This window comes from Rhinolophus ferrumequinum, chromosome 12, assembly GCF_004115265.2.
Source record: "Rhinolophus ferrumequinum isolate MPI-CBG mRhiFer1 chromosome 12, mRhiFer1_v1.p, whole genome shotgun sequence".
NCBI lineage: Eukaryota > Metazoa > Chordata > Mammalia > Chiroptera > Rhinolophidae > Rhinolophus > Rhinolophus ferrumequinum.
The window spans coordinates 82,944,483-82,957,239 of NC_046295.1; the positions used below are offsets into that span (position 1 = coordinate 82,944,483).

General features: G+C 61.5%; 2 protein-coding genes across 2 annotated transcripts; both read right to left on the reverse strand.

Moving 5' to 3' along the window:
* Positions 1-111: 111 nt before the first annotated feature.
* On the reverse strand, positions 112-3,979 carry LOC117032471 (lipocalin). Its single transcript, XM_033124027.1, has 6 exons — positions 3,752-3,979; positions 3,241-3,374; positions 2,414-2,487; positions 2,117-2,230; positions 1,334-1,429; positions 112-599 (listed from the first exon to the last, which is right to left on the reverse strand). The coding sequence occupies exons 1-6, from the start codon at positions 3,860-3,862 to the stop codon at positions 556-558; spliced, it is 573 nt and encodes a 190-aa protein (XP_032979918.1). The 5' UTR covers positions 3,863-3,979; the 3' UTR covers positions 112-555.
* An 874-nt stretch (positions 3,980-4,853) lies between these two features.
* Positions 4,854-8,802, reverse strand: LOC117031597 (beta-lactoglobulin-1-like). Its single transcript, XM_033122069.1, has 7 exons — positions 8,704-8,802; positions 7,898-8,037; positions 7,251-7,324; positions 6,127-6,237; positions 5,314-5,418; positions 5,210-5,231; positions 4,854-5,106 (listed from the first exon to the last, which is right to left on the reverse strand). The coding sequence occupies exons 1-7, from the start codon at positions 8,800-8,802 to the stop codon at positions 4,854-4,856; spliced, it is 804 nt and encodes a 267-aa protein (XP_032977960.1).
* Positions 8,803-12,757: the final 3,955 nt, after the last annotated feature.

Consider the following 12,757-nt stretch of genomic DNA (forward strand, 5'->3'; position numbering starts at 1 on the left):
TTCCATCCAGGCACTACCCTCATAGGGCCCTGACACTCAGGAGAGGGCGGTGGCCTGTCTCAGCTCACCTGTTGTTTACCTGGCTCTTCTGGGGAGCAAGTGCTGGCTCTGTGGTCACTTAACGCCCCTGTGACCAGGGCGGGGACTGCCCCAGAGCAGGACCCAGGTGGAGGCAGGTCAGAGGATGCCAGCCCAGCCGCTCGCAGGGTCACCTTCCCTGAAGGACACTTCATGTGGCTCCATCTGCTGGACTGTAATGCTGTGCCCACTGTGGCTGGGAGCTCCAGGCCACCTGCCCCCTCGTCACCACCCACAGTGTTCTCAGGTCCATGCCCAGGCTGGGGGAGGCCGTGGGCCTCTTAGTTTTTGGCTGGCAGGACCTGGTAACCCAGTGAGGGAGAGGCAAGGAAAGGGACAAAGAGAGGGTGGGCATGGCCAGTCTGGAAGGATGTCCTTGGGTAGCAGAGGGGGTGGGAAGATACCTGGGTGAGTGGGAGGGAGGGAGCAGGCAGGGAAGCGAGGGCCGCGTGGCAGGGGGGCCCCCGGCAGGAAGACTCAGGAACCGGCCCTGGCATAGGCTGCGGGTGGGGAGCACCGGGCTGTGGAGGGAAGAGAACAAGGGGATTCTAAGGCCTTTGTCCATTCATTTTGAAATTAAACGCAGCACACAACCACCGTCCCTCACTGGGAACCAGCACCCCTAGTGGCAGCCTGTGCCTCTCGATGACCCACCAAGACCCTCTCTTGGCCTCCCAGTGCTCCTGCCACAAGCCCACATGGTTCCATCCTCCAGGCAGCCTCCCTGGCCTTGCCCCTGGTCTCTTGTCCTGTCCAAAGCACAGCATGGTCTCCCACCCACGACCTCAGCACTTGTCCCTAACAAATTAATGACGGAACTAGTGTCCCCATGGAACCTGCACATGGGCTGGAGAATGTGCCTGTCTTGTTCGAACTATATCCTGAGCTCCCAGAATGGCCTGGCTTGTGTGTTTGTTGATCGACTGAATGACGCCCAGGGGCGGGGCTACAAGGGGGAGGCCAGTGCCCGCCAGCTCCTCTTCCCGGTTGTGTGACCTTGACCTTGTTTCTGAACCTTTCTGAGCCTCAGAGTCCACAGCATAGAATGGAGACACATTTGTGTGCACATCACCACGTGACAAGGTCTCTGTGAGCGCTGGCAGCTGAGGTGCCTGGCACAGGCCTGACTATACCGGCTGCCCCACAGAGGCTGGCCGTGTCTTTACATGCTCTGGCCCTGTGGTTATGGCTAGTGGGGGCTCCGGACCCAGCCCGCCAGCCTGCCCACAGGGGAGAGGCATTGGGCAGTGCTTACCATCCAGGTTGAAGACTGGGGCTTCCTGCAGCTGGAATTCCCTGACGTACCCCTGGTATCTCCCCAGCCACTTGGGGTCCCTGAGCACTCTTCTGGCTGAAATCAGAGGGGCTGCTGGTGAGGAAGCTGAGAAGCCAGAGGCTTTTCTCAGGCGTGTCCCCTGCTCCTGGCTCCCTGCCAGGCCCAAGCCCGCTACCCAGCAGCCCCCTGGCCTGCCTTGGGTTCTCCAGAAGCAGAGTGGGCTCAGCGCTCCTGGAAGGGGCAAGTGAGGCCCTATCCCCTCGGGCAAGGACCCCCAGAAGGTCCTCACTTCACATGCAGGGCCTGCTGCCTGTGTGACACGGCACCCCTACCCTCACCGCACCCCTATCCTTCTCAGTCTACCGGAACCCTGGTGCTGTGGCCCCCAACCCCCCTCTCACATCTGTCTAGTCTTCGGGACAATGTGCTCCCCACTGCTTCCCGCTGTGACGCAGGGACTTATGTGGTTCATCATGGAAGGGGCTGCCTCCCCCCATGGAAGACAGGGAGGGCTGTTTCTGATCTATCCACGGAAAATCCAAGCTCCCAGGACACGCCCAGCACACGGCGGGGACGAGGTAGGGATGAGGCGAGCACCTGTGGGTGGGTAAGTGTGTGAACGGCGGGTGCTGGGCGGAGGGGCGTGGTGGTGCAGCTCTGAGCAGGTCAGGCTGGCACTCGCACCCTCAGAACAACAGGCACTAAACATGTGTCTTGGGCAGACGTGGGGAGTGTCCAGCGTTAGGGTCAGCCACCACCTACCTAGCAGCGCCCACAGGCTGGTGACCTCACCGCCGTCCTCGAACCGGACATAAAGAATGAGGCTGCTGTAGTCAGTGCTGACGAAGCGGACGAACATGCGGCCACCTCCCTCGACTGTGGGGACAGACCCCAGGCGGTGACAGTGGTGCCTCTGTCCTCCGCCCCTCAGGCCCAGACCCTGGGAGGGAGGACATCTGCTTCCCGCACCAATACTTCCCCCAGGGCTGTTTGGGCATTGAGCTTCCCCTGCCCCCCACCACCAGCATGGGACGCCGGCCAGAGAGCTGGGCTACTCACAGAAGCCCTGGTACTGGCCGTGGGGCCCAGTTGGGTGGACGGTGACATTGAGTCCTTTGCACACCCCCTTTCCTCTGAAAAAAGAGAAAGGAGCTTACACATGGTCGCCCTCTTGCCTTTCCCTGGCCCCCCGGCCTCCCGGCTGGTGCCAGTTCAGACTCTGCTCCCCGCTGAGGTCCCCTGTGTCTGCCTGAGGCTCTCGGCTCTCTGGGCTCTGGAGGGTCACCCAGCTGGGAGAGCACAGTGGGCCCGTGGGGGTGGGGAGGGGCTGGAGTGAGGAACGGGGCTTTCTCGTTTCTGGGATACAGCCAAACCTCCCAGAAGGGGCTGGACCCAGTCTGTCTTTGGCTCAGAGCTGCAGGTCTCGGGGTGGGGGACCTTGTCCTGGTGTCCCCAATCAGCTGGGCTACACGCACAGACCACGCCTTTTGGCCCCACCCCATGCCCCCCACCCTGGGATCCTTAGTTTTCCATCTGGGGTGGGTGGGGAGTGGGCTGTGTGCTGACAGACTCTGGTGTCTCTGGCCAAGCATCAGTAGGATGTGGCCCTGACGGTCTCCGGGGCTGTGTTTACAAGCTGTTCTCAGTGTCACTGAGTTCAGCACAGCCCCACCAGGACCCCCAGCTGATGGGCAGGAAGGACCCAGCTGGGGGAGGGTCTTCCCACAGGCCCTTTGTCCTAAAGCTTTGGAGCCTCAGACCTCTCAGGGCAGCGTCTCCAGCCCCAGCTCCGTGCCATGGGTCCCTCTGGTTCTAACCCCTGGTCACTGTCTCTTGGGGGGCCCTGAGCATGAACACCTGCCAGGACCTGCAGGGGCCGTGCTTACGTCCAGAACAAGACAAACTCCAGGTCCCTGTTCCAGGTCCGAATGGAATGGAGAGCGAGCCTCAAGGGGTCTTCTGGGGAGACCAGGAGTGTGTCGCTGGTGGCCAGCTGGATGGTCAGCCAGCGCCCCTCCACCTGCAGGGGTGCAGGTGGAGGAGTGGGGGAGGGTCCTGTGCTGTGTGGCGCCCAGAGCCTCCAGCTTGGCTCCTAGGCACCCCCTCACACCCCCGCACTCCCCACGGTGATGGGTGAGGGCAGGCGGGTCCCTCCTTGCCCAGAGCCAGTGGGGGTTGTGCAGGAAGAAGACAGCCGCCTCCTGCCTGGGGCTGGGCAGGACAGCCAGCCCGAGGAGCATCCAGGGAGGCTGTGCCTGGGCCTGAAATGCCCCTCACCCCTCACTGGCCTCTTGCCCTTTGTGTCCTGCCTGCTACCCCCAAGCACAGACTCCAGGTGACACGTGTACCCAGGTCCTCGTCCCAGGGCTGAGTCTGGGACCCGAGCACCACGGTTACCTTCTGGGCATCAAAGCCTGGCTGCACCGGCACTTCTTCTAGAGTCTTCTGGGCACTGGCCAGGCCCAGGCTGAGGGTGAGCAGCAGGAGTGGCCCTCTCTGCAGGGCCATGACCTCGGGGGCCCAGAGGGAGGAAAGCCCGGGAAGCCCACACCCCTTCTTCACATGTACCCTCCGGTGGGTTGATGCACCGCCCAACCCACCCCAGCTGACCCTTCCAGACACACTGAAAGTTCCAGAGTCGTTCCCACAGGAATGATGCTGCCTGCCTGTGTCTAAAGGGCGTGTAGTGTGTCAGCGGCTGGAAGCTGTCGGGGCAGTTTAGCCACATTGCACGTCAGTCCTGGGAACCCATGGGAGGCGAGAGGAGGGCACGAGGCGTGTCTGCTCGTCACACAGGTCTCCAGCCCCACCTGTGCTCCTCCTGGGGCATCCATCCATCCTCCAGAGCCAGAACGGAGAGGACCACTCGCTTCCATCCTCACTTCCCACTGTCTTACGGTGGGGAGTGAAGACTACACACACCCTAAGGAGGCAGTCAGCTCACTGTGTGCTCCTTCCAATGGCCCTGGGAGCCCTGGGGACTGTCAGCCACACACACAGGTCAGCCTTTCTGGCCATCCGAGCACCACCTGTATCCCAGGGTGAAGTGCTGTCTGGCCTTGCCTTTCTGGGATCCACCAACACCCATGACATGGGAAAGAGGTTGAAGGGGACAGACCAGCTCCTGGCAGCGTCTCCCACTACCAGCCAGGCTGCAGAGCGGCCACTTACAGCCCTCACCAAGTCTGGTCCCTGCGGGCAGCCAGGGTGTGTTCTGGGATCTCAGGTGACGCACCACAGGGCCTTCGTCAGCCCTGGGAGGGTCCAGTGACTGAGTGTCTTAGCAGTGAGCCCCAGCGAGAGGCAAGGTAGAATGGGCAAGACAGCGGGCACAGGGGTGTGGGCTGCATGTTCTGAGCTGGGCTACTAGACTTGTGTGACTCACATGGGAGGATCACTGCTCTCCCCTGGCCCTGGGGGACCCAGTGCGGGAGACCCGGCCCCCTCATCCCCTAGAGCCGCTCACCAGCTCCATCCCACACCCCCTGCCAGGAAAGACTCAGCAGCCAGGATCACTGGGTATTTCTTTATTGCTGAAGGGGATCAGCTCAGAGCAGCACATCCCAGACTGGGCCAGAGGTGCCAGGGTCCCAGGAGGAGTGATGTCCAGCAGTGTCCCAAGGGGGAGCAGGGCCCGACGGAAGGGATTCGGGGGCGCCACTGACCCCACGCGCGGGCACAGGACGTGGGGGCAGGACCGGCACGTTACCCAGGAGGCAGTCCGCTGGAGCTCACCTAGACAAGGCATCTCTCTGCGGGGGGAGGGAATATAGGGAGGTCACAGGTCGGCCACGACAGACCCCGGGCCCAGGGGTTCTGCTGGGGGACCCCACCTCAGCGGCTCTGCACCCCCACCTCCCACTGCTTCCTGGGAGATCTGGCGGAAAGGGGAGACCCCCATTCCCAGCGCCCAGGGCACTCTGATGCGGAGCCACCCTGACGTGGGGCCCAGGGGTCACCTTCCGCCTGGGTCGGGGTGAAGCGGAGCCAGATGTGCACGGGCAGAGGCTTCAGGGCTGTGTGGAACTGCTCCATGACGCCCTCGTCGGCCGTCAGGGTTCTGGCTGGAAGGGACAGTGGGTCAGTGCCTGGACTGCGGGGGCTTTGACCACAGCTAAGGAGCCCAGGGACCTACCCTGGGAGTCAATGCAGGAAGGACTCGTGGACGTCCTGAGGTCTGCAGACCTGGGCCTGGCCCAGCTTCCCAGAGGTGGTCTCCAGGGCTCAGGCCACCTGCCCTGCACGTCCCTGCATCCCCGCCCCTCGCCCACTGCCCCTCCTCCTCCCAGGGCAGCACTGAGGGGTCCGCATGGTCACAGGAGGAGAAGGACCCACGGCCCAACTGGCTGCTTTATGGACCAGGGGGCATCTTCAAAACCCAATGCCTGTGGTCAACTCGGGAGCCCTGGGAATGCCCAATGGCACCGCTTCTGTGACCGTGAGGATGTCACCTTATGTCTGTTCTCAGGACATTCTAAGGACATTTCTGTAGCTGACTTCTTTGGTGAAATGATTGAAACTCTCCGTAAGCAAAGACTTTAGGGTCTGTAGTGACTCATCAGCTACGTCGAGATTGTCAAACCCGTCACAGGTATTCTCCACCTACCTGCCCCTTCAGTCTGCCTGTCTGTCCCTCGTCAGCCACCCACAGTGCCAGCACCCAACCAGCCCCAACCCACGGGACCCTGGGCCCCGCACCTCGGGACGCATGGCCCCTGTGCCACCTGCCCGCCCACTCACCACAGTGAGGACCCCGCCGTCAGGGCACATACCCAGGTACTGGCAGGCCAGGCCCTGCCCTGGGGCAGCGGCGTTCTCCATGCACAGGAACATGTAGTTCTCGTAGTCAGTGTCCAGCACGTGCAGCTTGTTCTCGTCCAGGTCTGGAAGGAAGACCAACGGGACGGGCTAAGTCTGGGCTCTTCTGTCCAGCAGGAGGAGTGCTGGTCAGCTCCGGCTGCTCGGCCACCTGGCGAGGACTGGGTGGGGACCAGCTCCTGCATGGCTGTCCCCTCCTGTGGGCTCTCGCTGTGAACTGTGATCCCCGCCTGAGTGTCCATCACCTCTGGGACTCAATCCAAGATGTCCCATCCCCACCCCCCTGTCCCGGGACCCAGAGCGGTTAAGAAATGGGGTTTCCATGCTGATCTCAGGTGAGACTGGGCACCGCCCAGTGAGGGAGGAGAGGACCGTTCTGAGGCACGGTCACGTCGGGGGGACAGGGAGTGAGATGGGGCTGACCCAACTGCAGCTCCGGCACCACCGGCTGCACGGCAGACTCCCGAGCGGCTTCTGAGGTCAGGCCAGTGTCTGGACCCCACTGCGGGCAGATGCCGCTGGAGCCCCTGGCACTCTGGGCAGCTGCCCAGCGTCAGTCAGTGGGCATTATGTAGACGCAGATCACAGTCAATCTGGACAGGCGGCCGAGGGAGGGGAAAGCGGGACTTGGCCCAGGTTGCCGGTGGGGGGACGTCCCTGGTGGAAACTCCCCCATCCGTGGCCTTTCTCGTCTTGAATTTAGTGAGGAATGAGCAGAGGAGCGGATGAACCCCAAGTCTGGGAGATGGAGCAACCTACGCTGCTGGCTGGGGTGCCCTGGCCACTGGGGGAACGGGCAGTGGCTCCCAGCTCCACATAGGGGGCCTGGGAGGACAGCACAGAGTATGGGCATGCACAGGTGCCCCTGAGCTCAGGTGAGGGACCACGACCCGCCCTCTCTAGAGACAGGGCACACACGTGGCCTCGGCACCTCGGGGAGTGAGGCCAGCCCAGCAGGGACCGGTCCATGGTCCCCGAAGGTGGGAGGAGAAGGGCAGTGAAAGCTGGTGTTGGGACAGCGCCAGCACCTTCACCATCCCCAGAGCCCGGGGGACATCGGCCCAGAGCCAGCACGTACAGCTGATCTTGAACTCGGCAGGGACCTCGGTTTTCTCTGCCAAGATCTTCTTCTCGGCACAGCTGCCATCCTCCCTGGAAGACATTGGTCTCTATGAGCCACCTGTGAAGATTCTGCTGTGACAAAGACAAACCAAGGGGCGAGCAGAGCCACCGTCTCCAGGAGGGGTCCCAGGAGACAGGGTGTCTGGGCCCCCGGGGCTGGTCACTGGCCCAGGTTGCACCACTGCAACCTCTCATAGCCATAGGCGAGCGGGTTGGACAGGGCCACGAGAGGTCAGATGGAGCCAGAGAAAACGGGCGGGGTGCGCCCTCGGCCGTGGTCAGGAGCACTGACCTGCGTTCTGCAGGCATCCTGGAGTTGAGTCCTCATCTCCGCCCCCCACACCCGCTCCAGGGGCAGACAGGGCCGTGGCTCACCAGTGACCTCCACACGGGCCTCTCCCCACACCAACCCCGGGGCTGCCCGGGTTGGTCAGTCTGTGGAGCCAGAGCCCTGGGTGGGGCTCCGAGGGGACCCGGAACCTCCCAGCCCCGCTGCCACCCCTGGGGCACCATGCTGCCCACAGGAGAGCCGGGTCCCATCAGGAGCCCTCCCGCCCACCCATCCTGGACCTGTCCCCCTGGCCCTCAGCCCGGGACACCCACCATCTCTGCAGGACAATCTCCAGGTTGTTCTCGGGGGTCGGTCTCAGCTCCTTCACGAACACTCTCAGAGGGGCGCGTTCAGTGTTAAGCAAGGAGATGTCACTGGCCGCCATGGCCATGGAGTGCCACGTCCCAGCCACCTGGGGGGACGCACAAGCTGGGGCGGGGGGGTTCTCAGGGCGCCCCGACCCTTGCCTGGGCCAGCCCTGGGACCCCTCCTCTGCTGAGCTGAGCAGTGCTCTGGCCACCCCCATCAGAGCCCAAAGAAGGACCTTGAGGAGCCCATCTGCACAAGTGAGTGGGGAGTGTTTGGACCTTGGAGACATGTGGTTGGAGATAAGAAAAGGTCGGGGAGCCCGGGGCCTTGTTAGGGGCTGAGTTGTGTCCCATCAAATTCGTATGTTGAAAATCTGACGACCAGCAGCTCGGAACATGACTATTTGGAGATGGTTCTTTAAAGAAGTGATTAAGGTAGAAGGAGGTCTCTAGCTCGGACACGAACCCAGTAGGACTGGGGATCGTACAAGAGACATTGAAGACACAGATGGGTGCAGAGAAAGACCACGGGGGACACAGGGAGACAGACAGGCGGTCTGCAAATCCAGGAGAGGGGTTGCGGGAGGAACAAGCCCTGTGTGTTGTGTAAGCCGCCCATCTGCGGTGCTTTGTTACGGCCGCCCCAGCGACCTCTCGCAGACCCCTGACATCACAGGCCCCTCTGTGTTCTGAGGCCCCAGCTTCCCGTCCACCTGCAGCTCACCACCCACCGCAGCCGTCCCCCGGCAAAGCATCCTCTGTCCCCATACCTTCTGGACGTCCAGGTCCTCCGGGACGGTCCGGGGGACAAAGATGGCCTGGGTACCACACACGAGGGCCACACTCAGGGCAAGCACGAGGCACTTCATGGCTGCAGCTGCGGGCACACTTCTGAGCTCCAGGGAGGGAGGCTGAGGTGCGAGGCCGCGGCAGCAGGCCTGGGGCCTTATATAGGAGGAGGGCCGGCCGGGGCCCCCGCCACGCGCTTCCCCGAATCCCCGTGGCTCATCCTCAGCCTTTGGTGGCTTCCTCAACCAGGACAATAGGAGGTCTTCTCTACCTGAGTCCAAACAGGAAGGTCCCCTGTGTCCCCGGGGCCTGGACATTTCCTGGAAGGGCCCAGAAGGAAGGGTTGGGGCACGGGGCCAGGCTGGCTGCCAAGGTGAGGGACACTTCCTGGGTCGGGCTCCTGGACATGACAGGTCAGAGGTAGCACTGAGGACAGCTGTGTCCCGGGGGGTGGGCCCCACGGCTGGCGTGCCTCGTACTAGCACCACAGCCCCTGGAGGTCTCGTCAGTGTTTGGCCATCCTTCCCACACAGGGGACCACACGATGCCCCCCAACATTTCACCCCTCTCCCACCAGCGTTAGCTCTGTCTCTCCCCTCCCAGCTGGAGGAGGCCTCCTTGACAGGCTATGGTCCTTCCTGGTCCTGTTTCTGCTTTACTCTCCTGCCTCGGGCACCACCTCCTGCACAAGCTACAGCCATGGCCTTGGGTGGACGGGCCTCCTGTAAGGTCACCACACCCCACTGTATGGGGGGGACGGGAGTGAGGTTCCGATGGCGCCCCACCTGCATTTGCTGCTAATAGTAAAAATGATATCAACGGTGACAGTCACGGTGACAGTAATCACCCGTGTCACCCAGATGCGGGTCCAGATGGAAACGTGCCTGGACCTCCCGGCGGTGTGCACGGCAAGGCAGCACAACCTGTCCCCCATGGGTAAGTGTGACACAAGTGTCCGCAGTATCAGAATCTTCAATCTACCGATACTGGGCTTAAATTGTAAGCCCACTAGAGCCCTCCTTCCCCGCAACGTGGAGGCACGCCGCTGTGAACAGCCTGGGAGCTGCAGTGTGCTGGCTCCAAAGTGACCCTGACTAGTTCGGAGAGGACAGAGCAAGTCACACAGGAAGCTGTCTCGTTGATTCCATGTTAGCAAACAGCACCACAGTGCGAGGTGCGTACCCTGTGCCCAACGCAAAGGCCATAGGCTGACGTCCCACATGGTTACCTATTCATCTTGGGGGAGAAGTGGGCCTCGAGATAAGGGGCGGGCACAGCTGCCATTAAGGTGTCCTAGAGAGGAGCAGACTCTGTGTCCTGGTGGTGGGGACCCTGGAAAGGTCGGTCCCCCAGGGAGTCTTTACAGGTGGGCCTTGCCACCCACCTGTCATTGTCACCATCTTGAATGGAGGCTGAAGCGTCTCCTAGGCTAGCTCTGCTTTATTATCTGGCCTCTGGCTTCTTTCCCTGTACTCAGAAAGAGCTCATCCACAGGAGAGAAGACCCCAGGCCACCCCAGTGCCCTTTTCTACTGAGGGGGATGAGAAAGGAGGGTCTCAAGTGGCACCAGCCCTACCCAGTCAGCCAACTCAGGTGTGGTCCTCCTCTCCTGGTGAACAAGAGCCACAGACTCTGCTCACCGGGTGGGTGCCGGTCCCAGCACAGGCACCACCCCAGCTCAGGGAGGCTTTGCATCCTCAGATGCCTCGTGTAGGCCGTCATTGCTGAGCTGAAGCAAAGTGGGGTGGGCCTGGCAAGGACATGACACTCCCCGTTAGGAGACTCAGACGACCTGAGTGAGATGAACTTCTTAGCATCGGCCATTTATCAGCAGGTACTGGGCACAAGGACCTGCCAGAGCCCCTCTCTGTACCATCTCCTGTAATCCTTGCAACCACCTTCTCAGCTCGGTCTTCCCAGCTTTCGTGTTTTAGGATGAACAGCTCAGCATGCTGGGTTGAATGGTGTCACCCAAAAACTCATGTCTACCTAGACCCTCAGAAGGTGGCTATCAGATCAGACAAGACCATACTGGAATAGGGTGGACACTAGGCTAATGTCTGGTGTCCTTACGGGAGAAAACAGGTACACAGGGGGACACAGGGAGAAGGACGGCGGAGGCAAATATGGAAGTGAGGTAGCTGTGAGCCAAGGTGTGCCCACACCGGGAGAGGCAGGTGGGACCCTCCCCAGAGCCTCCAGAGGGAACGTGGCCTTCCAACACCTTGGCTGTGGACTTCTGGCTTCAGAACTGGGGGAGAATAAAGTCCACTTGTTAGAAGCCCCCCATGTGTGGTCCTTTCCTATGGTGACCCCAGGACACCAGCACAGGCAGCTTAGACAGGCATCCACGGTGACCCAGGTGTCAGAGGTGACAGGCCGTCCTCTCAGATACTGCCTGGCGGGGTCTCACAGAGCAGAGGGAGGTCAGCCAGGAACAACAGACGTCCTGTTTCCTGGGAAGCCTGGGAAATGCTGGCTGCCCCCAACCGCAGGGCACCTTTCCTGCTGTGTTTCTGCCAACAGTGACCGCAAAGCTTGCTTCTCAGGCCACATGCAGTCATAATTTCCAAGAAAGATGATCCACAGAATACCTTAAAAACAAAGGAAAAGGCAACTGTTGACCTCGAGCAGTGGTGTCGTCCAGCGTGGGAGGGACACTGAGCCCTGGGGGACACAACTTCCCCCAGGTTGCTGCCCAGTGAGTGGGGACCTGGAAGGAGACTTGGCCCCGGTGGGCACTCAGCCCCTCCCCCTGAACCCTGGCACTTCAGAACGGGGTCGGAGGTCAGGCCTATAATTACAGACGCGGGAAATTACTTTCTTAGAACGGGGACATGGCAATGGGCTTTGACTCAACTGGTTGTCAACTCCCTTCGATTCGCAACCTGCCTCCCCCAGGCCCCCTCCCCGCAGCCGTCAGTCCAGGACACCGGGAAGCAGTAGAGCACTTATGAGCGCTCGTCTGGGTTCTGTGGTCACGACCGTGGCCCCAGCACCAGGCGCCCCCAAGTGTGCACCCACCATCATGGGCCACTCTCTGCCGGGGAGGCACACCTTTCCAAACGCCTTCCCACACCACGAGGGGGCCTCAGCAGCGTCCTCCTCACTGCAAATAAAATCCAGCGTGCCAACACTCCCAGAGTGTGGTCGCCCGTGCCTCTTACAGCCGAGTTACTGCCACCACGGGACAGTATGGCGGCTCCTCAAAAACTAAACACAATGCCCCCATGACCCAGCGATCCCACTTCTGGGTGACACCCGAAAGAACTAGAAAGACGTCTCAGAGGGAGATTTGCATCCCCACGTCCTCAGCAGCCCTGGGGTGGGGTGGGGTGGGAGCACCCCCAGTGTCCCCTGACAGAGGACCGGATACACCAAACGGGGTCCCTCCACACAGTGGAGCGTCACAGCCCTGAAAGGAAGGAGGTCCTGACACCCGCTACCACGTGGACGGACCCTGAGGACACTGCTCAGTGAAATGAGCCCGTCCCAGAAGGACAAACCCTGCAGGACCCCCTCACAGGAGGTCCCCAGAGGAGTCATATTCAGAGACAGGAAGTAGATGGGGGTCAGGGCTGGGGAGGGGAGGGGTGTGAGTGTTTAATGGGGGCAGAGTGTCAGTTTGGGGAGATGAGAAAGTCCGGGAGATGAGGGAGGTGGTGGCCGCACGACATTGTGACTGCGCCTAATGCCACTGAGCTGGCACCAAAATCTGGCTGAGAGGGTCAATGTTGTGTGTGTTGTACCACAATTCTGTAAAAAGCCAAATGGTCAGGCACACCACCCTTGAACGCACCCCCCCTCACTGCTGTGGGAGCAGCCCTGGGAGCTGGGCTCCCCAGTACCTGTGGGGCTGCACTCTCATTTCCTCTCTGAGGCCACCTGAGCCCCTGGGTCTTCTGCAAGAGTGCCGGCAAGTCTAGCCTGTCACCCCCATCTAGTGCATTCTCCCAACAGTATCTTCATGGTCTGCGCCTCACTCTGTCCAAGTCTCAGCTACTCCACATGGAACGTCCCCTCCCTGCCTCCCTG

What these genes read in the sequence shown, in the direction of transcription:
- LOC117032471 (XM_033124027.1), bottom strand. Translation starts at nt 3,862, where the DNA reads ATGGCCCTGCAGAGAGGGCCACTCCTGCTGCTCACCCTCAGCCTGGGC. An exon ending in GAGTTTGTCTTGTTCTGGAC is followed by an intron (nt 2,488 to 3,240) that starts GTAAGCACGGCC and finishes CTCTTTTTTCAG; the next exon opens with AGGAAAGGGGGTGTGCAAAG. An exon ending in CGGCCAGTACCAGGGCTTCT is followed by an intron (nt 2,231 to 2,413) that starts GTGAGTAGCCCA and finishes CTGTCCCCACAG; the next exon opens with TCGAGGGAGGTGGCCGCATG.
- LOC117031597 (XM_033122069.1), bottom strand. Translation starts at nt 8,802, where the DNA reads ATGAAGTGCCTCGTGCTTGCCCTGAGTGTGGCCCTCGTGTGTGGTACC. An exon ending in AGGACCTGGACGTCCAGAAG is followed by an intron (nt 8,038 to 8,703) that starts GTATGGGGACAG and finishes GCGTCCCCCCAG; the next exon opens with GTGGCTGGGACGTGGCACTC. An exon ending in CACCCCGACCCAGGCGGAAG is followed by an intron (nt 5,232 to 5,313) that starts GTGACCCCTGGG and finishes CCTTTCCGCCAG; the next exon opens with ATCTCCCAGGAAGCAGTGGG.